The sequence below is a fragment of the Rhinolophus sinicus genome, chromosome 13 (assembly GCF_057876585.1).
Source record: "Rhinolophus sinicus isolate RSI-liver-muscle chromosome 13, RSI-T2T, whole genome shotgun sequence".
Classification (NCBI taxonomy): domain Eukaryota; kingdom Metazoa; phylum Chordata; class Mammalia; order Chiroptera; family Rhinolophidae; genus Rhinolophus; species Rhinolophus sinicus.
Window position 1 is genome coordinate 22,369,529 of NC_142513.1, and position 26,691 is coordinate 22,396,219.

General features: G+C 51.2%; 1 protein-coding gene across 1 annotated transcript in view; it reads right to left on the bottom strand.

Annotated features, from left to right (window-relative positions):
- Nucleotides 1–2,040: 2,040 nt before the first annotated feature.
- The window catches only part of XKR7 (XK related 7), a 29,759-nt gene continuing 5,108 nt past the window's right edge, over nucleotides 2,041–26,691 (bottom strand). Inside the window, exons 2-3 of the mRNA XM_019748487.3 lie at nucleotides 8,360–8,562; nucleotides 2,041–6,995 (exon numbers count right to left, since the gene is read on the bottom strand). Coding sequence (XP_019604046.3) covers nucleotides 6,040–6,995; nucleotides 8,360–8,562 — 1,159 coding nt within the window. The 3' untranslated portion in view covers nucleotides 2,041–6,039. The remainder of the gene's footprint in view (nucleotides 6,996–8,359; nucleotides 8,563–26,691) is intronic.

Sequence of the window (26,691 nt, forward strand, 5' to 3'; positions counted from 1 at the left end):
AAAGGAGCCACAGGGACTGTGGCAAAGGGTATCCTTCCTTTCTGCTCCCTCCTTTATCTCCCTCCTCTGGCCCAGTACAGCCAAAACAATAGGACACAAACAGCATGTACTGAAATGACTTTTAATAGCTCATGTCGCAGCAAAATTAAAAATATACAAAAAGTTTGTGGTGTACAAAAAAGTCTCAGTACAGAAGCCCCAGCTTGGGGCCACCTCCCTCTCCTGGGGGATGCGCAGAGGGGTGAGTTGGGATAGGGGACTGAGGATGGCACAGATGTAGTAAATACCAGGAGGTGGGACAGGAATAGGAAACAAATGGGCAGAGATGGGGGGCGATTAGGGAGGGAAAAGAGAAGAACCTGGAGGGGAAAATCACCCAGAATTGTGCTGAGGGGGGGATATTAGCCCCTCTCAGGCATGGCTAGTGGTTCCTGGAGTAGGAAAAAGTGGAGTGCGGGCATTAGGGCTTGGGGTGTTCCTGTGGCACCCTGAAGGACCTGGGCTCTGGTCCCACCCTGACACCAACTCGCTGTGTGACCTTGGGCTGGCTGCCTCTCTGAGCCTTCCCCTTCAGTGAAACACTACGCTGGGTGATTACAACGCTGATTCCCACCTTGGGGTCCCAGGTCCTGAGGGTTGCAAAGGCAGGAATGGGGGCCCACCATTGCTCTCGAGAATTGTGTAAACACCAACAGAACACAAATATTCCCCCACTCTCAAGCCCTAGAAGCTAACTTGAGGCCTTGGCAGGCCTCAATCAGAAGCTCAGCTTGAGTTGATTTAATACGGGAAAATTAATTATACTTCAAGAATTGAGGCTTGTTTGGGAGAAAACTCTCCCAAACTCTAGGATCCTCAGGGTGAAAATAATAAGAGGGGCACTGGGAATCATTTGGGTCCATTCCAGCTATTTATAACTGGTTTGGAAAACCAAGAGTTCCAGGCTCTGTTTATGAGGCCCCTCCAAATTTGGTGGTTTAGCTCAGTAGAGACAGGCCTGGTTTGGATTCTGGGATTTGGGTGAGAGGGAGCTAGAGGAATATCTATGTCCCACCTGATGCCTTTTTCGCTCCCTTTTGTCAGGCTAGTCTCCACTCTGGGATTATTGCAAGTACCCCCTACCCCTTCAGCCTGGCCTGGGAGTGCCCTTACAACGAGTGTGCATAGAATGAAGGCCAGGACTGCTGGGGAGAGGGCTGCCCCCTCCTTGCAGTGAGAAGGGAAGGGTGGAGGAGCTTTCTGCCTCCAGGAACCAGGCCATCTGTGATTGGGCCTTCCTCTCCCACTTGAACAATTTCCTGCTTTTCCTCCCCTTGCCTGTACCTGCATGCAGCAACCCAAACCCCAGGAATGACCTTGCTCCTCCCCAAACATAATGGCACATAGTCCCTTTTCCCTCCAGCCCCAGGGTCTCAGAAGCCTCTCTGGTTGGGAAGGGGGTACTCAGGCCCCATCCCCACTGCTGCCCTCATGGCTTGGCACTCACTCAGTCCCTTTCATTGAGACATCACAAAGCACTTTAATACAGAAATTGATAGCTCGCCCCCCCCCCCCCCCCCCCGCCCATCTCCAGCTTTACCTGGGAAACAGGTGCCAAAGATTGGCAGGGGCCAGCAAAGTTTGGGGGCAGTTGAGTTCTGGCTTTGAGTCTTCCTCCTGTACCTGGACTCTTTCCCCTCTCAATGCAGGTTCCTCCTAACCAGGGACCCCCAAACTAGAGAAGACCCAACACCTAAACTAGCTGCCTCAGGCACTGGAGGGGCCTGTCGCTCTTATCAAATGGTGGTTCCCAAATCAGGGAGCCTGGGACACCCAGATCTCCTTCCTCTTTTCAACTGAGAGGGTAGTGGGGCCAGTTCTCAGGTGGCTAGGTGGTGGGGTTTAGAGTCTCAGAGAGAGCCAACACCTCTGTCCCTGACTTCCCCAGAGGGTTGTCCAGACTCTGCAGGGCTTTCGAAAACCTTCTCATTCTGAACCAGAGATCTCAAACTGGTGGCTCATGGCCCAAATATGAGTGTTTAGTTTGGCCAGCGTGGGTTGTTGTTGTTTTTTAAATGTGAATGTTAGTGCCTGTAGGCAGGGTATGTCCGCTCCTATTTGCCAGAGTCCCCCCCACTCCATATCATTTAGCACCTCCATAGCTCTCATTTTCATTACCTGAAGGCATTTGAATTTGCAACCCATGCACCCTGCCCCAGAAAACCTCTCCACTGCCTGAGGTTTCTGTCAACTGCAAGCCCAGGTGAGCTCCAAGGGAAGGACCTGAGGAACTTCGCCCCTAGGAGGGCACTGGGGCTGCCAGGGAAGACTTCCCCTGGATGCTGCCAGCCCCCTTGGTCCTCAGCCTGAGACCTGGACATTCCCCAGGCCTTGCCCTCCCTGCCTTCTACCTTCCCCAACTCTCATCAGTGACATACCTCTGTGGGACACAAGTGTAGCAGGGAGGCCACTGGGGCTAAGGCAGATTTTGGGAAGATGCAAGGATGAGGCAGATGAGAGGAGGGGACCAAGAAAGCCTTCCTTGTTGGGGAGCCCCCTGTTGGGGAGGGGTGGAGGTCTGTGCTGTTCAACCAGGGGTGACAGTTACAAGGCACGTGGTACATCAGTGCATGGAGGTGCAATGAGGGGTGTGTGGCGCCTGGAGGTTTATGGAGCACAGTGAGGAGCCTGGGAGATCAGGTCAAGAAAATCAGGAGGCAGAAGTCTGCCCTGGGAGTGAGGACACTGGTCTCCTGGGGATGGAGACACTGAGGGCAGGGCACAGCCTGGCATATTGGGTACCCAGAGTATCTTCTCCTCTTCTGTTCCCGGCAACATTAAGAGAGACCCAATTACCTCTAACCTTCAGGAAAAGCCTAACTCTGCCATTGATTTTCTGTGTGATCTTGGGCATGTCCCCTGCCCTCTCTGGGCCTCTCTTTTTCTCCTTTACAGTGGGTGTGGAGGGCAGGTGGCCTAGGGGACCCCAAGAATCCCACTGGGTTGTGGTTCTGGAGCCTTCTCTCACTGTAAGGACCCTGTAGGGATTCTGTGAAGGACTGAGCAACCAGACTGTGGTGGGAGGCAGGGAATGAGGAGCAGGAGTCAGAGATCCAGGGGCTCCGATTCTGGTGGGGAAGAGAGACCGGCTGAGGTAGACTGTGTCGTGAAATGAAAACAACAGCTCAGATGATGTGGTGCCCTTCTCTACTCCGACTCCTCTATCCCACTGAAACAAGGGGACTGGCAGGGACCAGATGAAGTCCAGGCTGGTGAACAGGGGACCTCAGGCCTGGGACAGATGGGGTCCTGAGCTCCTGGGTGTGTGGGGGGGCGGGGGGTCCTTAAGGGGCTAAGCTCTTTCCTGAGGGTGAGAAGCAGGAGATGCCTGCAGCCCTCTCTGACAGCCATTTCTGCTGCTCAGATGTCCTCAGGCAGAGGTTCCGAAGGAAGGTTTTGTGGGATGGAGAAGATGTTTGGGGTGGGAATGGAGAAAGGTCCACAAACTGTGGCCATACCTCCCTGAGAGCCTCAAGCTACCCCTCAGCCTGCCAGCTCTGTCCTATCCCCTGGATCTCTGGGTGTCTCCTGGAGCTGGAAGGACTCCCAACTCCCAGGGAGGATATTTTTAACTTTTCCTTTTAGGATGCTGAAGAATGGGGCAGCCAGACAGGCCATTCTATGACGCTGGGGAGTAAAATAACCTGCCAAGGGTGACCCTCATGTCACCTCTCTGAAACTTAGTTTCCTCCTCCATCAGATGGGTTAATAACACCTCTTTTGTAGGGAAGTTGCAAGCAGGGGAAAGTTTAGGTGAAACAACATGGGGTGAAAACTGGCATGGTCAGCCCTGGAGAAACAGTCAGGTCAACCTGGGTCCACATCCTAAATGCTCCTGTCTCACAAAGGGCTGCGACATGTGTGTCACTGGACATGGAGTTCAGTCTCTGAAAAGTGATTTTGGCAGAGAACAAGGATGGGTGAACCCACCGAGGGGTCTGGGTCAGCCTCGGGCTTCCCACCACCCAGCACCTTGAGGCCTGGTTTCTGAGGCTCCTTGGGGATCAGGGCAGTAGAAGAGAGGGAAAAGCATTCTTTGTGCATTGGTGGGAGGGATGAACACACCATCGCAGCTGTGTGCCAAGGGGTGAGGTGACTGTGTCACGGGTGTGATGTGTGCTTACATGTGTGTATGTGTGTAGTTCTTTCCGCTCAGCCTTTGGGGTCCCCCTGTATCCTGAGTGTGGCCCTCTCCCTGCATCCTCAGGAACTCACTATCACCTATCACTAGCTGACAGGACAGCCAGGAGTCTGAGACCTTGTGAGGCTAACTGCCACTCTGGGCCTCGGATTCCCATCTATAACCCAAGGAAGGCCGAACCAGAGAGGGCTAAGTGCTCCCCTAATTTGCATAGTCTAGGATTCTTGTGGTCCACCCCACACCCAGCCCAGGTCTGCATCTGTCCTTAACATCACCTACTGTGCCCCTGTGGTGAACGCACCTTAGTGGCGGGAGGGTGTGAGGACGTGGTGGGGGCTGTTCCAAGCTCTGCTTAGCGGCTGTGTCCTCCTACCCCACAGCACTGCCTTCTCCCACATTCCCCCACGCTGTCCAGGACGGCTATCCAAAGTGGAGAGGAGGGGCCCCGTGTAAGTGGTCTCGTGGGTGTCCTGGGATGTTTGGGCCATGGGAATGGACCACAGGCGCTGGAGGATTGGGCAAAACCAAGCCGCCGCCCCACAGAACCGTATCTTCAGCATGGCTGAGAGCCAAGCTTTATGTCATGCCCCGAGAGCTCATTTTTTTCTAGCTGGAAACCAATTGGCAGTTGAAATGTATCAGGGGTTCTGAGAAAATTTCCTCTTGGGAAGATGGCTGTGGACCAAGGCAGACAGGGGCACAGAACTTCTATATAGAACCCCAGGAGTCTAGAACTGGAGTACCTATTCCTAGAATGTTCCACTCCACTCTAGAGGCCCCTCCACCACCACATCAGGAGCTAGACTCCCCCAGAGCAGAGCAGCAGGGCTCCAGTACACGCACCCTCATAAGAAAATCCAGATCAGTGACTCCTTAGGACATTTTATCAGCTAAGTGTTCTAGAACTTAATCCAGAACTAAGACTGTCTCTCTAGAATAGTTCCTCTGCTACATGTGCTAGAACTTCATCTATAATTGAGCCGAGACCTTTGTCTAGAAGAAATGTTCCATATGCTCATCTAGAACAAAGAAAGGCTCCTGGAAACATTTCACCTGAGGTGTCTGGAACCTCATCCATAATAGAGCCCACAATATGGGTGTCTCTGGAGGAGTTTACTTGGGGAACATTCTCTATGCTCCTGATAGAGGGAGCATACCTGCAACCCCTTCATGCTTCGGCCAGCCTGAACCTCTCAGATGTCTCAGGGTCCTTCCTGCTGTCCAGCTCAAGCACTGTCAGCCCCCACCCCCAACTCCCTACCCCAGCCCAGCTCCCTCCTTTAATCCCTCTCTTTCCCAGGCTCCTGACCTTGGACCCCATAGGAACTGTAGCCACTTGTGTACAGATGCTCCCACCTCGCCCCACATCTTCCACAGCCTCCTCCATCCTCAGAGATGTGCTCCCCCGAGGCAGCCCACCCCCAATGGCCCCTCAGGAGCACAGGGACTCCTCAGTTATGGCCCCCCGACAGTGCTCCTGCTCTGACAGGTCTACCAGCAGTGACACGTGGGCAACTCCAGGCAGGGGAGAGGGTGTGGGGTCCCCAGCACCAGAAGTGGTAATGAGGCCTTCATGAAAGAGGGGCAGGCAGCTCAGGAGGAGTGTAGCACCAGTTGATTCCCCGGGCCTTGTTTCAAGAGGGGTTAGGAAATGGGCCACAGGGCTGAAAACAGGGCTTAGGGCTGGGGCCTCCAAAAGGCTGCCCACTCCCCTGAAAGAACCCAAGGGGGACACTCTACCCTTGGACCAACAGATCCAGATCCACTCCCCCCTTAGCCTGGTGGCCCTGAAATTCCAGGCTCAAAACTGTGGTTGATGAGGCCTGCAAAGCCCATCCCTTTTGGGGGGAGACTGTGGCCTACACTGTGGTCTCATACTCCAGCAGCTCCTGGGTGGTCCCCACACTCCGGTACTGCACCCGGGGTGTGACAGGTGAGGAGTACTCCAGCGCCAGAATGGTCTTCCGAAGACGGCGGTCAATAAAATGAGCATCCCACGCGGGGTACTTCTTACGAGGCAGGTCAATCCGAATGACAGGCCCCTCTGTCCGAAAGGCGCGGGCCACTGGTGTGGGAGGCAGGCCAGGCCGCACCTGGAAGACAGGTGGCGTGGGGGTCCCTGCACGCTCTCCCCCCACTGAGGCCCCTTCCCGCTCGGTGCCTGTAGTCCTTGGCAAAGACCTCGGGGGACTTGTGACAGCGTCGGCGGGTGGGCCACAGGGCTCTGAGGCCTCAGGGCAGATGCAGCCAGGCGCCTGGGGACCCAGCATGGGCCCATTGGGGTGCAAGAGACAGTAGTAGACACACATGAAGAATATGCCCAGCGCGAAGCTGGACGCCACCACACAGACCAGGATGAGCGAGTGGAAGTCCGTGGAGAAGTTGCGGCTGGAGTACCAGAAGCCAGTGAGTGCGGCGTTCTCCAGCAGGACGATGCAGTAGTAGAGGGCCATGCGGCGGCGGCTGCGGCCCTCCTTGACGTTGAACCAGCAGAAGATATAGATGATGCCCACCACCATGTTGTAGATGATCTCTTCCCACTTGGACATGCAGAAGTCCGTCTCTCCCTGGATGACCCAGAAGGTCATGATGCACCAGTGGGCCACAATGAAGATGCCGAAGTAGAGCTTGTAGACGCTGGCGAAGAGCGCGAAGGCCAGGCTGCGGGCTGCGATAGTGAACAGGTGCCACAACACTTGGACTACCGCTCCCTTGTAGGACAGCGGACGCTTGTCATCCCGTGAGTCCCGCAGCACCTTCTGGTAGGAGGCCAGCGTCCAGGCCAGGGACACAAGTGAAGCGGAGGTGGAGAGGGCTGCAGAGACAGGGTGGGGGTGGGGCAGGCTGGGTTAGGGGTGGGTCTGGGTTGGGGTCTGGGGAGAGGGGAGGGTTCCGGATCAGGAGCTGGGCTCTGAGGAGGTGTGAGGGAAAGGTGTATAAATCAGGCAGGGTGTGAGGAGGGTCTGAGTGGGTGGTCTTAAAGAGCAGTGATGGGGGGAGAGTGGATGGAGCCTTCTGCAAGGGTGGGAGCATAAAGGGAGAAGGAAGGTGGGTGATTTGGGTCTCCATAAGGGTCAGGTCCAGATCTCTAGTATGGAGCTGTTAGGGTTCAGGGGTCTTGGTAGGAGTGTGGGAAACTAGGGTCTAGGACTCTGGGAGTAGAAAAGGAGGTGAAGGGGTGGGGGTGTCACAATTAGGGCATGGAGGAGCCAGGAGGGGACTGTTAGAAGCTATAGGTCACCAGAATGAGACTGGGGTGTGGAGAGAGATAGCCAAGCTGAGCACAGCTAAGGCGATGGGCAGAAAATCTAGGGTGGGGAGTTTTGACTGGGGCCCAGGGGGCCTGTAGGTGGTGACAGAGTCTTTCAAGACATTGAGGGTGGGCTGGACAGAGTCTGGGTGGGAAGACACGGGGAGTGCCAGGGAGAACGGGGATATGATTTTTCTCTGACATGGAAGGGCTTGGCCTGGTCTGTTGGAGTTAGGGACGGGGCAAGGTGGGGCTGAGTGCATGGGGACCAGGACGAGGCCTGGGAGGGGGTCTCAGGGGGCTGAAGAGCAGTGACATAGATGGATAGGCTCTCTGGAAACTGATAGATTGGTCAGGTCTGTGAGGCAGGAGATCTCCAGGAGATGCAGGCTGGGATTGGGACAGTTTGGAGAATGAAGCGGACAGGGGAGGGTCTGAGCCTCTTTGGACTTGGCAGAAATGGGGTCTGGTCTTCCCTGACAATGAAGAAAGTGGGGAGGACAGGAAGGGGAATCCCACAGGGGGCCTGAGAGGAAGCAAGGAGGGGCCAGGTCTCCTAACACTGAGGTTAAGTGGGCCACTGGAGGGGAAGTTAGCAGGGTCTCCAGAGGCCTGGAGGGTGGTGAAAATAGAAGGGGTTGTCTGCGAAAATACCACCCTGAACGCGCTGGATCTCGGAAGCTAGGGGCCTGGTTGGTACTTGGATGGGAGAGTAGCAGGGGCAGGGCCTCCAAAACCCTGACAGTGAGTGGATCAGTATAATGGGGTGCACAGGATATTTCCAGGAGGCCTGAAGCAGGGAGAGTGGACACGTGGGACAGTAAGAATACTGAATACTGACTGAAGGTGAGTGACCCCGGGGAGGGGGCGGTAGGGGCGCAGGGCATCCCCAGAGTCCCGGGCGGGGAGCCGGTGGGGGCGGGGCTCACCGGGCAGCAGGTCGGGCTGGCCGCCTCGGTGCACCAAGAGGCTGAGCTGCAGCACGAGCTGCGGCGCGCTGCGCAGGAAGGTCTCCAGCAGGCGCAGCATGTTCACGTCCGCGCTCTCGAACAGCATCCGCCAGTAGAAGTGGCGCCGCAGCCGCTCCCCGCGCCAGCGGCTCTGTAGTCCCAGGTACATGGCGCGCAGGTACCTGCCGAGGGACGCGGTGCTTAGGCACCCACTCCCAACCCGACCCTTGCTCCCCAGCAAGCGCAGAGGGCAAGTGCGGCTGCGTGTAGCTCTGGGCAAGTCACTCACTGCACGGAGCCTATTACCTCAACTGTGAAATGAGCATTTTGAACGGATAACTTCCTGGGGTTGTTGGGGGGCTCCTAATGGGCTCTTTAGCTTAAAGCCTTAACACAAACTCAGCGCTTAATACAGCTTTCTCAGCATCATTAGTGCTCAAGCATCTCGGGGCCTGCTTTATTCGCAGGGTTCCTGACACCGTATAGTGCCCTAAGCCTACCGTAGCCCTATTATTATCCCCATTTGATAGATGAGGAAACTGAGACTCAGAGAGGTATGTCATTTGTCTATGGTCACACAGCTGGGAAGCAGTGGAACCAAGATTCAAGCCCAGGCAATCCTGGCCTCAAGGCTCACATTCTATTAGCCAACTCTGCCTCTCCCCATATGCCATAATGTTCGCCCACACATAGGTTCCTTTGGGGACAGTCCCTGGTGCCAGCCCCAGTTCTGTTGCCACCAGCAGCTTCCTGGCCTGTTCCCAACCCCACCTCTGAGTGCCCAGTTCTCCGCACAGGGAAGGCCCTGGCATATGAGACTTTTCTTTCAAGGCTCAGCTTATAAGCATAACTTCCTCCCGGAAGCCTCTGCTGACCACCCTCCACCTGGGCTACGAGGCCTCTCGCAGGTTGCCCTCCAACCCAGCACGTGTCACAGTGGGTTGTAAGTGCCTGGTGATGCATCCGTCTCCTCCAGACTGTGAACTCTGTGAGGATGCTAGGTCAGCTTGCTAACTGTTGTACTCTCCGTACTTAGCACACAGTCAGTGCTCAATCTGTGTTAGCTGAATGAATGAATGAATGAATGTGTTCATGATCGAAAGTTTGTTTAACTGAATGGAACTCTGGTAACCCAGGAAGGGGATATGGAAGGGATCCTGAAGTCCTGAGTTCAATTCCTGACTTTGCTTCTTATTTATTGTGTTATCTTGAATAACACCCTTTCTGAGTCCTAGCTAATCCCTCCCAAAGTAGCTATGAGAATTAAATGGATGAGAAGATACTTTGCAACTGTACCTACTGGTGACAAGGGACCAGTCCACACAGACCTCTGGGTCTGATTTCCTCTCTCTGCCCTGGTGCCTTGCCCAGCAGCTCCACCCCTGTCTGTTGCAGTCATAGATACTGCCCCCCTGGACCCCCAATTTCTGATTCATGGGGCAGGCATAACCTTTGCTGAAACCAGAGAGGGCTTCTCTAGATGTGATCCCCCCAGAAACCAGAGGAGAAAATCCCAACAGATTTAGTGACCCTATTGTTTGAATCCAAAATTGGGGAACCAGGGATTTCCCAGATATGAAGTGCTGGCATTTTCAGAATATTGTTTGGAGGCCAAATGTATTCAACTGTGTATTGCCAGCCCAAGGGAGGAACCACAGTGCTCCCTGGAATTGGGGATCAGCTGATACCCAGAGTTTCCCCAGTGAGTATCCCAGTCTCAGCAATGGTGCAGCCCTCCCTGGACCTCAGTTCCTCCATCTGATGGGCTTGATGACTCTGGAGATCCTTTCAGAGCTAATGTTCTATGATCCAAACTCTCCCTTGAAAATCTGGCTGCAAACATCCCATTTAGGGCCCTCCTACCCATCCTTGGTCCTCCCAGCACCAATGGTAGGTGTAGACACACCCTCACCATGACACAGTTTGGGATTGGCAGCTGGGATGGGGAAGAAGGCTGTTCTCTCAGAAGCTGATTCAAGAAATGCAAAGGCTCCTCCGTCTAACACTCCCATCCAATGATGGAATTCCTCTAGCAATTTCCAGCGCCATGCGTTTACACCCTCTGCTCACACACTCCCACGATAGGGAGTCCCCACCTCTTGAAGCAGGGTCTTTGGCTTCTGAGATGCTCCAGATGGATTGTGTTTCTATGATGAGCAGAAATTTGTCTCCCTGTGTCTTCCATTCTCTGGACCCCTGCCTACCCCCCACATAAGGATCCCTGTAGCCAGATTCATTCATTCACATAGCAAGCATATTTTGTCCACTTGCTATGTGCCACGTCCTGTGCCCTTAAGCGCCTCACAGTCCTGTGGCAGAGAGACAAGGTAAGAGCTGAAATAGATGCACTAAAGAGGCTGTGGAACCCAGAAAAAAGATGGGTAACTTTAGCTGGGGAAGGGGGTCAGGGAAGACTTGCTGGAGGAAGAAGCATTTGATCTCAGTTTTAAAGGATGGGTAGGCATTTGAAGGCACACAGGAGGTGGAAGGGCATTCAAGGTGGAAGAACCAGTCGAGGCAAAGGCATAGAAGCATGAGAGGACTTGGCCTTTTAGGGGAACGGCCAGTGGTTTGATGGCCTGGTGGGGAGGGTTTTCACGGGCAGAGGCATAAAAAGTCTAGAATTGGGAAGGGCATCAAATTCTGGACTGAAGAGTTCATATTTTATTCTAAATATGAATTCTATCCCAGAATCAGGGATGATGTGATAAGCTCAGTGGCTTAAAAAGCTTGCTCTGGAGGCTGGCTTGGAGGAAAGCCAGGAGAGGCTGGGGTTTGGTCCAGGCCTGAAATGACAGGGCTGAGCTAAGGCAGGTCACAGAGGAGGGGTAGAGAAGAGAGCTGGAAATGGCAAGAGATCATGGGTGGGGGGTCGGGGAGAGACCACGCTGGCCCCCAGAGCTTCTGAGGACGCAGAACACAGACTACTTTTCCCAGCCTCCATTTCCACCCACACCCCCCAAACCCCAACTCCACTCCCTTCCCCATTCTTGAGGCTCTGACTTTGAACAGGAAGGATAGACCAGCTGGTCCAACGTGAAGGGGCCTGGGGAGTTGGGGGAGGGTGACACCCTGGAAGTTTCTCTCAGGCTGGAAGACCATCTGTTTCCTGGCCCTGGTCAGCATGAGGGAGGCCCTGGCCCAGCCAGCATCCATCACCACCTGACAGGCTGCCTGCCCACCTCCCCGCCCACTCCTGCCCCATTCTCTGTCAGTTCCCAATGCCCCCATGCCTCACCTAACCGCAGACAAAGGGCTCACCTAGCCCAGGACCACAGTGGGCCAAAGCAGGGAAGAGTTAGGGGAAGAAAGAAAGTCTCTGAGACCCAAAAATGTGGCGTCAGTGGGGAGTGTGGAAAGATCATGTTGTAGTCTGGGGATGAAAGGGATTAGGTTCAGCATCGCTCTGCCTGCTTTGGCAACAGGACCACAAACGGTGGCTCTTCCTTCCAGCCGCACTACATGCTCCCTGCCAAGGGCCTGTGAGGTTTTTATGGGCCTAGGAAAATGTTCGAGGCCAGGAAAAAAATTTGGCTCTAAAACAGGGGAAAACTGCAGAATCAAAATTAATAAATGTTTAATTAAATGTCTGCAAAACAGAACATGATATCAGCCAGTCAACTGCAATTTGGCTTTTATCTGGTTATATATAATTTACATTTGATGTTTGATATGGCTGCATTTTAATATGCTTGATAGATGTGGGGCCCACAAAAGTCTTAAAACAGCCCTGCCCAGGACATGCATCTTACTTTCCCTGAACCTCAGTTTTACTTTCTCTGAAAAGGGGCCAGCACTTGCCCTCCTGCCTACATCACAGCCCTTGGGGTGAGGATCAGAAAGGCAAGATGGCAATATGCTGGGCTTGTGGGTTTGCTGCCCAGCTCTGCTCTAGATGCTGTGTGGCCTTGGGTTGTCTCTCTGCCTCTCTGAGCCTCATTTTCCTCCTTGTTGTGAGCTTTTGTGAACTGCAGAGGGAGGGGCACATAGAGAGGGGGAGTATACGCTAGGTGGAGGCCTCTGGCTCCTGATCACCAGCAGCCTCTCTAGAAACCTCCTCCAGGAAGCCTGCCCTATTCCACTCTATTTGAAAGGAAATTGGAAGAACTTGATCTTCACCACAACGGGACTGATACCACCTACCGAGAAGGATGCTCCATCTCAGGGTAAGGCATGCAGCCTGAGGGGACGTATCTACTATCCCCCAAAACACATCCCCAGACTATCCATTCTCTCTACTGCCACCATCCTGGTCCAGGCCACCATCATCTTTTGCCTTCTCAGTGGGCTGCCTGCATCCACGTAGCCACTAGCAGCGTATTTTTAAAACCTGTCAGATCACGTCATTTACCCTTTTCAAAACCTTCAAAGGACCACCCATCACAGTTGGAACAAAATCCAAGCTTCTTCCCTTGGCTTGCAGGCCCTAAACCATTTGGCCCTGCTTATTTCTCTCTATTGCTCTCAAACAAGTTTCATTTGTTCCTAGCACTCCAGATACCCTGGGGGTTCCTCCAACCCAGCCAAACTTGTTCCTGACTCAGGACCTTTGCACTTGCTACTTGCTCTGCCTGGAACACCCCCTTCCCCAGATCCTCCTGTGGCTGGGTCCTCATCAGCTCCCATGTCACCTTCTCAGAGAGGCCTCCCAGGTCACCCATCCTACATTAGCCCCTCTGGCCTCGCCAAATCACTCTCATCTATCACATTGCCCTCTCTTATTTTCTTCTTAACATACAGTATGAAACAACCTTATTGATTAATTTATACATTTATTTTCTATTTTACCACTGTGGTTCCATGAGGTTAGGGACCTTGTCTGTCTTGGTCATCACTGTGTCCCCAGCATTAGCACAGCTAGTAGGTGCTCAATAAATATTTGTTGAATGAATAAATGTGAGTGTTTGCATGTGTCTCTCTCCTGACCTTGGTGGCCCAGGGGCTTTTCTGCCTGAGTTTGCATAGAGCCAGGATACCTCGCAGGCAGCCCCTGTCCTCACTGACTCATTTCTGTCCTTCTTCCTCCAGCAAGCTTTCCCTGATGTTCCTCAGCCTGCTTGGGCCTACCCAACTTTGACAGGTCCCAGCCTTCAACTTCCTGAGCCAGCGTGAGCCAGAACCTAACAGATAGCTTCTACCACTCCTGTTTTACAGGTGAGGAAACAGAGGAGCTCAAAGGTCTATTTTGGATCTAATTTGCCAACTCCCAGTCTTGTGCTCAGAGAAGAAGCGTGTCTGAGAGGAAACTGGAAGAGCAGGTAGTGTATATTGTTGAGGGTGGGGTTGGGGGCAAAAAAAATCCAACTCTAGAAAGGAGAGAAACCAGTAGTTGGGATATGAAATCCCTCCACTCAGAGATCCACAAAGCTGTCCCTTCTGGACCCCACTGCCTCCACGAGCAGGGAGCAGGGTTAAGAAATAGAGATAGCTCATTTTCTTCTCTCAGGCCTGGCTGCCTTTGTGACCCAGGAACTTCCCAGCATCCCTCAGTTTTGGGGGGCTCCTCTCTAATGGGGGAAGAATGAGAGGATCCCACATCCCTGCGAAGCCAGGAAGCTGCTGGGCCCAGCGTCTGGGCCATTCTTTCTCTCTCCCGTTCTTTGTTCCTGGGTCACCCCAAGTATCTGGTACTCGGTCAGTTTCTGGCTGGGGCCTCAGTCCTCATGCATAGGTCAGAGCTGGACCTGAGCCTGGACCCATCCCTTTGTCTGTCCTCAGCTCCGGGGCCATCATCTCTTCTGTCTGTGGCTCAGATCACTCTGTTGTTGTGTCTGTCCCTTGAATGCAGGGTCAGCTTACTTATTTATCTGTTCCTCATTTATTGTCAATCTATTTGTGTGTCAGTCAGTCTCCCCCTTGGACCCTGGGTCAGTCTACCTGTCTATACCTTGGACAATGGGTCATATTTTCTCTCAGAAACTATGTCTATCTATTAGTCTTTCAGACCCAGGACCCTGGGTCAGCTTTTCTGTTCTTAGAAACGGGGAATATCAGTCTGTCCCTTGGGTGTCAGGAGAGCCTGCCTGTCCCCTTGGATATTGGGTCTGCCCGTTGGTCTGTCTGTCAGTCTCTTGGCTGTTTGATCCATCTGCTGGTCTGTTGCTCAGCTCGTGGCTCGGTGTGCCTGCCAGTTTTCCAGCTCCTCCCCTGCCTGGCCCTCCTCTCCCTAACTCAGTCTCTCTCTGTCTGTCTGCGTCTCTCACATCCTCAGCTTCTCCATCTGTCGGTCTCGGTGTTTCCGAGTGTGTTCTCGCCCCTCTCCACTCCTCCTCACACTCTGGGCCAAAAACACAGCAGCTTCCAGAGGCGCCCCCGCTCTTGCTCCATCCAGGAACACCGCCACCCCCACCCCACCCAGGCTAGGCCTGCAGGTGAGCAGAGCCGAGCTGGGGAAGTAGGGCTAATGGGAAGGAACAGGACACCCCACACCAGCTGGGCCCATCAGTGCTCTGTAGGTCTTTAGGGGGACAGTGCGCAGATGTTCATAATAATGATTATAGCTCACATTTATTGAGCACCAAGTGCATGACAGGCTATGCTAAGCCTTTTCATACATATTGTTTATTCTTCACAGCAAATCTTTGAGGTAGGTGATATTATTATCCCCATTTTACAGATGAAGAAACTGAGACCCAGAAAGGGACTGGGGCTTATAGAAAGTCAGCCAGCAAGTGAGTGCCACACCTAGGACTCAGACTTGGCTCTCCATGGGCCCCTGCACTAGAGAAGGTGCTTTGGTCATGTGGAGGGGTGCTGTACCGCTGCCCAGGAGGACCCATGTTGGGCAGAGATGGACCTAAAAACTTTGCTTGGGATTATGTGGGTTTAGAGAAAACTGCAGGAGGGGTGACAAACGGTAATTGGAGTCAGGGGACCCAGGCTCAAGTCCTTCACTGGACTTTCTGGGAAAGTCCAACCCCTCTGTGGGCCTCAGTCTTCCTCTGCAAAATAGGCCCAAGTAACCTGATTCTTGCCTACCCCAAGGCATTTTCATCAGGCCCATCTCCCCACCCATCCAATTCTGATTAAGGTCCAACAGCTATGACCTGAACCCAAGTACTTCTTTCCACCCTGTCTGGTTCAAGCCAGCCAACGGCAAGCAGCAGCAGCCCCCATTCGCCCTGGTGGATCTCCTTCCCACACTTGCCCTCTTAGAGCTTATACTCCACACAGCAGCTGGGGGATCCTGCAAAATCCTAGATCAGGGCATGCCACTGCCCATGACTCTAAGAATAAAATCCTCACCATGATCATTGAGGCCTTTGTCCACCTCCAGGACCTCTCTGCCTCCACCCTCCCCATCTCACACCTCTCCAGCCTACACTGGTTTTGCTGCTTCCTGAACACCAAGTTCATTCCCACCTCAAGGCCTCTGTCTGGGAAGGGCTTCACCAATGCCTGGCAAATTCTCATTCTTTCCATCTCGGCTCAGTGTCACCTCCTCAGAGAGGCCTTCCCCTCATTCCCCTTCCAAAGCACTTCTACTCACCCCTCCACCCTCTGGCCACTTCCTGTCATGTTACCTTATTTATTTATTTTCTTGAAAACACACATCAAGGCGGCCAGATGGCTCAGTTGGTTAGAGTGAGAGCTCTGAACAACAGGGTTGCCCGTTCGATTCCCACATGGGCCAGTGAGCTGCGCCCTCCACAACTCGATTGAAGACAATGAGCTGCTGCTGAGCTTCTGGAGGGGCGGCCAGATGGCTCAGTTGGTTAGAGCGCAATCTCTCAACAGGAAGGTTGCTGGTTCAATTCCCACGTGGGATGGTGGGCTGCGCCCCTTGCAACTAAGATTGTAAACGGCGACTGGACTTGGAGCTGAGCTGCGCCCTCCGCATCTATATTGAAGGACAACGACTTGGAGCTGATGGGCCCTGGAGAAACACACTGTTCCCCAATATTCCCCAATAAAAAAACCAAAAACACACACACACCATAACCCGAAGTGGTCTAATTTACTTCTTACATATTTATTGTCTGTCTCTCCAATGGTTTGGCGACCATGGCTGTCCTGTTGTCTGCTACGTCCCCAGTGCCTGGCACATAGTTAATGTTCAGTATGTGCCAGGCACTGAACGAATTGAACAAATGAATGAATGAAGAGTGTGAATATACTTTATAAGCTCTGCTTTATAAGCTCCCCAAGTAAAGGTCAAATGGAAAGAGCCCAGTCTTGGGAGTCAGGCAGCCCCAGGTGCAGATTCTGACTCCATCACTTACTGTCTGTCTAGTCTTAGGCAGGTTGCTTTTCTCTCTCAGCCCCTCCACTCAATGCCCACCTTATAGTAGCTATGAAATCAGAACGTGGTGATCCATATAAAATGACCAGCCCAGTGCTGGGCCCTCAACCCATGGGAGGTTTTAAGGAATTGTCTGTCTCAGAGGCTCCAACAGGAAGAGGAGGCTTTGTAATTTCCAGTTTAGTTTCTGGTAGAGCTGAGACCCGCTCCTAGGCTGGCTTTCCCTGGTGTTTTCCAGGAGACAGAGAGTCAGAGAAGTCCCTTTGGAGCAAGTTCACAGGCAGGGTCTTCTTTGGGGTCTTTGTCCTCCCCCTAAAAATAACTGCCACTCATCAAAGACCTTCTGTACGTACTTTCCCCAAATCCTCACTGCAGCCCTGTGAGGTTTCGTAGGCATTATCCCCATTTTCCAGAAAAGGAAACTGAGTCTCAGAAGAGAGGAGGTTCATTTGACATTTATTCACCCAGCATTTCTGAGTATCTACAATGTATCTGGAACTGTGCTAAAATGCCAGTGGACACAATGGTGAACAAAACCAAACCAGCCCAATTGGTACTCAGTCTGTGGGGGACTTGGACTTTAATTAAATCATCATGGAAACATGCAATGACAAACATATTTCATGGGTTCTAGACCCACTGCAGAGAGAATTCCATGTGCCAGTACAGAGGAAAGCGGTGCTGCTGGAGAAGGGTCTGGCCAGCTTGGGAAGGGTGTGGCAGTCAGGGAAGGCTTTCTAAAGGAGGTGGCTAGTGAGCCATGATCTGAAACAGGCATAGGAGCTAACCAGGTGAAGGGTGAGAAGGAAGTTTCTGGCAGAGGAACAACAGGGGCAAAGGTCCTGAGTTGAGAAGAAGCAGTAAGTGGTCAAAATGGCTGTAGCTCAGAAAAGGAGATAAGAAATCAAGATATGAGGTGGGCCTTGGTGAAGGATTTGGTTTTTACCTTAAGAGTAATGGGACGCCACTGGAAGGTTTCAAACCAGGGAGTGACGGGATTAAAGAGCACTTCTGCATTTTAGAGGGAGTACTCTGACTGTGGGGAACAGATTGGAGGGAGGCCAGGGTGGAAGGTGGAAGACTAGTTACCAGGTGAGAGGTAAAGATGGTCCAATGGAATGAGAAGGACTCCAGAGACATTTAGCAGGCATTTGGAGGAGTGACTTGCCCAAGGTCAACCGCCAGAAGCATCAGAATTGCATCTTAAATCAGGGCTGGGCCACGCCCCCATTTCACCAAGGGTATAAATCAAGTGGAGCCAAGACCTGGGGAATAGATACCGTCTGGGGGTTCTCCGGGAAACCCTGGGCCCAAAGTCATACACTACCTCATCTGCAATGTGGCCCAGGAAGCTCTTGGGGCAATGGCACGGAGACCCCTTCCATCTGCCCACTGCTCAATGCTAAGCACTGCTGCACAGATTCAAAATAGGACCTTCCTGGGGTTGGCAGCCAAATGAGTCATAAATGCCAGTAAAGAATGTGATTTTACACGTTCTGCTCCCATTTCGGCTCCCATTTTGTGTGGTACTCGGAGCTGGGCTGTCTCCCTCCTCCTTAGTGGGCCCCTAGAGAGTCGCAGCACCTCTTTTTTTGCTGGGCTGAAGCCAAACATTTTCCTGCCACTAATTTTAGGCTTGGCTGAAAAGCAGAGACCCTCTCCCATCTCACTCACCACCAGCAGCTCCCAGCCACTGCTCCTCTTTTTGCTGAGCAGGGAAGCAGGCAATCCCTCTCCAGCAAAGACTTTGGGACCAGTTTTCTGCTTCTTACATCCTTCACTGTGTGAGTGCAATCAGATTGCCTCCCCTCTCTGGCCTCACTTTCCCCAGCTGTGAAATGGGGACAAAGCAGGGACTAAAACCCAGGACCCCATACTCTAGCCCAATACTTTCTCCTCCCAACCTCCCCCCGCCCCTTTCTCTCTTTTCCTGATATCTCTGGGCAGAGTTTGGGATGTCATGAGCCATCTGGGGGAGAGAGAGTTAAGAGTCCATTCTCCTGGTCGCTTTGGTCACTTCACCTGAGGGTACTTGGAGATTGAGGTGGGGAGAAAGCACTTCTTCTATCTGTCCCTGGTCTGGGTGGTACCATCCTAGATGGTAGAGGGGCCAAGCTGATATCATCATGAGGGACTCTGGAGAACAATAGAGGGGGGCCCTGTCTAAAAAGGCAGCTGCCCCTCAGCTCCAGATGACTGCTGCCCTAGGAGAATGTGAGCCCAGTGTGGCTGGAATTTCAATTTTTCAAGAATAGTTGGAAATTAGAACATTTATGTAAAAACGTCATCCCAATTTGGAAATGTTGGCAACTAATTTTAAAAATACCATATGAATTTTCAAGAAATTATTATTCCTTCTTTAGGTGTGATAACAGTATTACATCTTTTAATTAAATTTTTAAAAATTCTGCATCTTTAGAGATGTGTTGAAATATTTACGGATGCAATGATATGATGTCTGAGATTTGCCTCAAAATAACATGGAAAGGAAAGAAATGGGGTCAGGTCTAGACCTATGATCTCCAACACCTGTGTGTCCCTACACTAGCCACGCGGTTATTTCAACTTAACATTAGTTAAAATTAAAATTGAAAATGCAACTCCTCAGTCACACTAAGGCACATTTCAGTGCTTAATAGGCATGTGTGGGGGTCGGCCGGTTAGCTCCGTTGCTTAGAGCATGGTGCTAATAACACCAAGGTTGCCAGTTCGATCCCCACATGGGCCACTGTGAGCTGCGCCCTTCTTAAAAAAAAAAAAAAAATGTCATGTGCGCTAGTGGCTACTGTATTGGACAGTGCAGGTGATACAGGCCAAATGAAAGGTTTTCTCACTACAGAAACTCTAAGTTTTCTTTCTTTTTAACTCCATTAGTTTCTTAATCATAAATAATATAGATTGTTTTTAACCTAAATCATAGAAATCTCCTACCCTGCCTTAGATAATTACCCTAAAACTTGTAGTTCATACTTGTTGATTGGAATTGAAATCTATTGTTCTCTCTCCTACCCGTTCTGGGCCTAACTCCTGGACAATTAACGCCACCTGAATGACTGGTTGAACGGCCACGGTCTCTATAGAGCGAATGGATTTATTAATTAAAATACATTTTTCCTCATTCAGGGGCCTTGGGGATGCAGAGGATGCCCCAGCAAAGTCGCCAGGCATAACCAAAGAAGCCAATGCACTCTTCCAGGCGGATCTCGAGACCCCTTCCTCTCATCTGAGATCAGATAGGGCGAGAGTTCCATGAATCCCCCAATAGGGAGGGACAGCTCTAGGCCTCTGCCCAGCAGGAAGCAGGTACAGAAGAAAAGAGCTCCTGTCCCTCAACTTCCCATAGAGATTTTATGAGGATCATGTCTCAAGGGGAAAACAAGGCAGGCAGTTTGGGCCTCATTATACTATCATTAGAATATCATACATATGCCCAGAAGTTCATTAATATCATTATAACAGACTGAATTCTGGGAAGGAACATGCACAGTCTAAAAAGATGAGACAATAGCCTCTTGTCAATCACAGGTGTCAATCAAGTGGTCCCACGCCCCCAGAAAGGAACAGCCCATGCTAGAGAAAAAAGATAAAAACTCCAAGTCCTCGCCAGTCTGAGCCCTTTGAGCCTTTTGAGCCTTACTTTTGCTCAGGGGCCCACTCCAAACTCTTTGGAGTGTACTTTCTCTTCTGATAATGGCCGTTGGGCCATTCTCTGTTGCTCGGGTCCACTCCTATTTCTTTGGAGTGTACTATTGCTTCTAATAAACTACTCTTTCACCACTTTATTTCTGTGTCTCGTTCAATTCTTTGCTCGAGACGCCAAGAACCTGGACACCACGCCAAGAACAGCCCACTCTCTGGTAACACAGATATAGAGCTTTTCCACCACTGCAGAAAGTTCCAGTGGATGGTGCTGGCTCAGATACAGCCAGGTTGGCCGGGGGGGTGGCACATGGGGGATCAGGATCCTGCTCTACTTTGGTGTATTTCAATTTTTTCCCTTAATAAAAAGTTTCATGAAACAGCAGGGGGCAAAAAAACCTGTGGGCCAAACAAACACATCCTCAGGCTGGATTTGCGTGTTGGCTACTGATTTGCAACCTGTGGTGCGGCCATCCATCCTCATAAAGCCCCCAAGTTAGATGCACAGACACTTAAAACTGTAGGGAGCTGCAGAGATTTTCTTGTGTACCCTCCAATCCCATGTGGGAGCCTGCTACCGCTTCCCTGCCAAAGTCAGCCACTTCTGTGTGCGTGTGTGCGTTGGCTGATGGGGACTTCACACCCTCATGAACAGCCCACTCTGTGTCTGGGCAGCTTGATTGTCAAGGCATCCTTGCTTCTATTCAGACAAATTCTCCCTCCCTTTAACCTTGGGCTGTCATCTGTCCTCACACCATCTGTGTCTGGAGCCACAGAACAAGTCTCCTTCCTTGAGAGGGGGACAGTGGGAGAGGGTTAGCAAGCACTGGGTGTCCCTCTCCCACCCCACCATATTACTAAGTAAGTAGGATGGGCTGCAACCTAGGCCAGTAATAACGGTGACAGTAGTAAATATTTTCTGAGCGTATGGTATGTGACAAGCCCTGTGCATTTACATGATTTCTAGACATCTTTACAAGATGGATATCCACCTGAAGAGGTGGATACCACCACTATTCCCATTTCACAGATGAGACTAGAGCTCTGGTTGGTGAAGTGAATTGCGCAGGGCCACACAGCTAGAAGCCACAGAGCCATAAGCTGCACCAGTGCCCCAGCCCTCAGCTACTTTGCTCTCTTGTCTGAGTCCTAGGAAAACTCATCCAGGATTTTCAAGCCTCCAACTGGGCTTTACAGATGGGGGAACTGAACCCCAGGCAGAGAAGTGTGTTGTGCTCAAGATTCTGCTTTCAAAGAGTCTATTCAGTTTGCACGAACATTTATTGAGCACCTACTATATACGAGGAACTTTACTTCCTTCATCTCCTAAGTCAGCCACACCTGCATCTTCCCGGGAACTCAACCCAGGGCTGTGCCCAGTACATCTTACACAAGTACAAATGCATTGCTCTTGGCCTGCATTTGTCCATGACAGTTTGGAAGGCTGCAGATGCAGGCCAAGCTGACCTCAGTGTCGTGTCCACAATAGCAAAGGGCTCCCACACTGCCTTAGCACCTCTACTTTAGCCACAGACGCAAAGCCTGCTTCAACAGAATTCAAGTTCTAAGAAACTGCCATGGACCTCACCAGAGCTGGCTGGGTACAAGGCCACCAACAGCAACAGAGGGTCTGCTCTGGGACAGAGAGAAGAAAGGACAAGGCCTCAATTCCCCAGGGGCTTGTGATCTAGTAGGAAAACCAAGCAGGTGGGCAGATGATCACAACAGAATATGATCAGGACTGTGAGGCTGAAGGGGAATGAGTAATTGTTCCTGGGGGAAAGGCTGAGAGGAAGAAGCCAGAATGTTAACCGTGGGGACTTTATAGTGAAATAACATTTTTTAAATACTGTTTTGAAATTTTCCCCTCTTCCCAAAACAATATAGGATTGATTGTTTTGTAAGAATACACTTAACTAGTGGAAGGCAGTATCGCTTGGTGGTTACACATATGGGTTCGGGAGCCGGACTATATCACTTCAAGCCCTAGTTTTGCTACTTACTAACTGGGAGGCTGTTAAACTCTCTGTGCCTCAATTTTCACTAACTCAGTTAGTGTTAGCTAGCATTATTGGCCCATGTTACAGATGTGGAAAGCATGTTCCATATATTAATTCAATAAGCCTTCACAATAGCCATTTGTTTAGGGAGATTATTGTTCTGTTTCACAGATGAGGAAACTGAGGCCTAGTGAGGTTAAGTGACTTGCCCAAGGTCACACAGTTCCTAAGTGGCAGAGCCAGAGTTTTGGTTCCACAGTCTTACTTCTTCCTCACCACACTCCCTACCTGACAGAATTATTATGAGGAGGAATGATCTAATCTAAGTCTCTATAAATGGTGCTATAATTTTCAGTAATATCTGACTTTTTAACAACAGATGAATGTATACATGTATATCTTGGTTCATTAAAAACCAGAGAAGGGGCGGCCAGATGACTCCGTTGGTTAGAGCGTGAGCTCTGAACAACAGCGTTGCTGGTTCGATTCCCGCATGGGCCAGTGAGCTGCGCCCTCCACTAGATTGAAGACAATGAGCTGCTACTGAGCTGCCACTGAGCTGCCAGAGGGGCAGCTGGATGGCTCAGCTGGTTAGAGCGGGAGCTCTCAACAACAAAGTGGCCGGTTCAATTCCCACATGGGATAGTGGGCTGCGCCCCCTGCAACTAAAGATTGAAAACTGCACCTGGACTTAGAGCTGAGCCGCACCCTCCACAACTAGATTGAAGGACAACGACTTGGAGCTGATGGGCCCTGGAGAAACACACTGTTCCCCAACATTACCCGCCCCCCCAAAAAAACACCCAGAGTAAAATCTTCAAGCAGTACAAGAAATATCTAATTAGGAAATAGAAATGCCCCCTAACCCTATTTCTTTGTCTCCAGAGACAACGAGCAGAGGGGGGAGTCTTCTTTATATCTTTTCTGTGCTGCCTGAGGTTTCAACAAAACTGTACGACCCTTTTATAAACAAACAAAACAACCAAGCAATTTCCAATTTAGATTTTAAAAAACAACAACTTTTGCCTGATTGAGGGAATGGGAGGTGGGGTTTGAGGGGCAGACGGTGGCACATGTTGGGTTTATTCAGGAAAAGCTCCTCAGAAGAGGTGCCATTTGAGCTTGGCCTTGAAGGATGTGCAGAATTTCCCTGGGAGGAGAATGGGACCGGGTGTTACTGAACGACTCCAGGCAGTGCTCAGAGGTGTGAGGGAAAGGAGGGTGTGGCTGTTGTGGGGCGGGTGGAACAGTAAGGAGACAAAAGAGCAGGAGGCAAAGGGCCTGATGCCAGGATAAAGCATTTGGCCTCGCTTGAGGGGCAGAGGGGAGCCAGTACCAGCCCTCTGGCTCCAGAGTGGCAGGGTCAGATCTGAGCCTTACAAGGATCATTCTGCCATTTTTATGACGTGGATTCCACAACTATCATTCTGGTTACCGGTGGGGGCGGGATGGGGTTGGGTGGAGGGGAACCGGAGGCTGATAGGATTTCCCAGGGGAAAATTCGGAGGCCTAAACAAAGGCAGGGTGGTGAATGGAGAGGCCAGAGTGGAACCTAACCCATCCTCCTTCCTCTCCCCGGGGACATTCGCCCCAGCTGCGGGTTCAAAGCCATTTCCTGGCAGCCCTCCCTCCTCCCCCCAGGGCTTCTCCTGTGTGGTCTTTATAGATCAAACCGGGGACGCTGAGCCCAACTGCCGCCACGGTGTCTGTTAGGAGCAGCTCTAATTGCCTGTTGCTGTCCGATGGGCAGGGAGAGGAGGGCTGTGAGGGTGGAGTCCCAGAGAGGGGTCTCCCAGGAGGTGGGTGGTGAGGCTGGACTGGAACAAGCCTGCAAAGTGAGAGCAGGGAGGACCCTTGTGGGTAGTCACCAGAGTTCCAGGGGTTGCAAACATGTTTTAGCTGTGGGGCTGTCTGAACAAAATCTTAGACATATAACCAACATATGAAAAAAGAGAAACCCAGAGATACTCAGGTTGAAACGATGGTGACAAGGCCAGGAAACACAGTTTGAAAATCACTATGGAATCCAACCCCTGTCCCATTTTATAAATAATACAAATAGTAATGGCTAAGGAGATTTGAGCACTTCCTGTATCCTAGGCACTGCGCTAAACACTATCTATACATTATTTACTACTCCCCCAAGCCACATGTGATAGGTACTATTATTAGAATGTCCATTGTACAGATGAGAAAATCGAGGCACACATGTTATGCCATTTGTCCAAAGTCATAGAAAGTGGCAGACACAGGACATGGCTGATTCCAGAGTATGGGTTCTTAACTATTAACTATCTGTCCCCAATGGGGAAATTGACCAGAGAAGGAAAGATATTATGTCCTCTCTGCCTGAAACAGACCCACACCCTTGCTGTTACTACCCTGGTCCAGCCCCCATCTTCTCTCACCTGGATCATTGAGCAGCCTCCTCATGGGTCTCCAGGCTTATCCTGGCCTCCCTCTAGTCCATTTTCCATCCAGCAGCCAGAGTGCACATTGTAAAACATAAGTCAAGCCCCTATCCCACTTTTGCTCATATCCTCTTGGACTCCCCATTCCAAGCAGAGTGTAAGCCCAAGTCTTCCCCATGGCCTGTGAGGCCCTGTGTGATCTAACCCCAGCCAAGCTATTCACCATGATCTCCTCCACTCCCTGCCTTTGCCATGCAGGCCTGCTCCTCACTCTTCTTCCTTTGCCTGGAACACCCTTCCCAAGACCGCCACACAGCTTGCCCTCACCTTATTCAGCCCTCTGCCCACAGGCCACCTCCTTGCAGAGGCCTGCCCTGACCACCTTGTCTCAAAGAACCACACCCTCCTCCCTGGACCTCTGTAGCCCCCTACGCTGTTTCACTTTTTCCATAGTACTTACCACTATTGGACCCATTATATTTTATGGGGACCAAAGTTTTGCCACCCCAAAATATGCCTTTGGGGAGATTGATTTTAAGCTGGCTTTTAAGAAACAAAAGACCCAGAAAGAAAGTTTGGGTCTCCCTCTCACCTGCCTAACGGAATTTAGATAGAAGAACGTGCTTCAGGAAGGGAATCTTACCATAGTCATCTTAGCCTATTTGAATTAAGTGCGGCAAACCGGGAGGATCCAAGCAAAAATCTGTTGGCTAGATTCTCCTGTTTCCCATTGATTCTGGGTGGCCCAGCAAGAATTTGTTTACCACATGTTGTTTCCCTGTGAATTACCTGCTTTCTCTTTGAAATCCCCTTCTCCTTTGTCTAAAATGGCATATAAACCTCAGCTGCCCGAGATGTCTTCAGGTCTCATACCTTCTGGCAACCCTGCATCTACATCCATAATAAACTTGGGGCATTTTCTCCTGCTAATCTCTCTCTGTTCAATTTGATTATTAGCCCAGCTAGAAGAACTTAGAAGGTTGGAGGAAAGTTTTTTTTGTGTGTATGTGCCCCCATAATATTATATATTATATTTTATTTCATTTATTTATTGTTTCCCCCATTTGACTATTAGGCTCCATGAGAGAGGGACTTTGTCTTGTTCACCACTCTGTCCCCAGTATTTGATATCGTGCCTGGAGCTCCATAATGAAAGATTTTGCTGAATGAAAGACTGCAGATTAAATGAACAGCTGCAATGTCCTTATGGCTTCAGGGGCCTTTGAGGCCCTCTTGCCCTCCTGCCCCCTCCCTGGCCACCTGCTCAGTGAACAGACATCTTTCCACAGGGAACAAAGCCCAGGCTGATGGCACTCATCACTGCCAATGGTTCTGAATATGTAACAATGCGAAAGCCCTTGTGAAAGCTAAACTCTTGGTACACGTTATCTCATTAAATCTCAGAACAACCCAAGAGGTGTACTATTATTGTCCCTAGTTTACAAGGGATGAAACTCAGAAACAGAGAGATCACACGGCTTGTCAAGGTCACGTATGGGAAGTGATAGGATCACTGAAGACATTTGATTCCAGAGTCCCTATTCTTGACTGTTATGCCAAAAATATGGCTTCCCAGAGAGGAGACCCAGAGCTTGACTTTCACACCAAGTAAGTCACTAACTCATTTCAGAACTTTTCTTGAGCACAGGCTCATGAGAAGGCAGAGGGAGCAGTACGGGGGCACAGACATAGAGAGGGCCCTAGAGGGATGGCCTTCAAAGCCCAGTTTGCCTCCCTTCCTCCCTATTCTGGGATCCCCAGATCCTGACAGCCTGGGAGGAATCCCATGCCAGAGCATCTCCCACTAATTGGCTTAGCAAACCGTGCTGATCTGGGCAAAGCTGAAGCCCAGTGAATTCAAAGATTAGGGAAAGCAGGATTCATGGCTCACCGCTCGGCTGCCCACTGGGTCAGAGGAGACCGGGTTAGGACTTTAATTGGCTTAACAGTCATGAGTGGCTTAATAGCTCAGAGGGTTGGGGTCGGGCAGGCAGGGAGGGGTGAAAACACAGGTTGGTG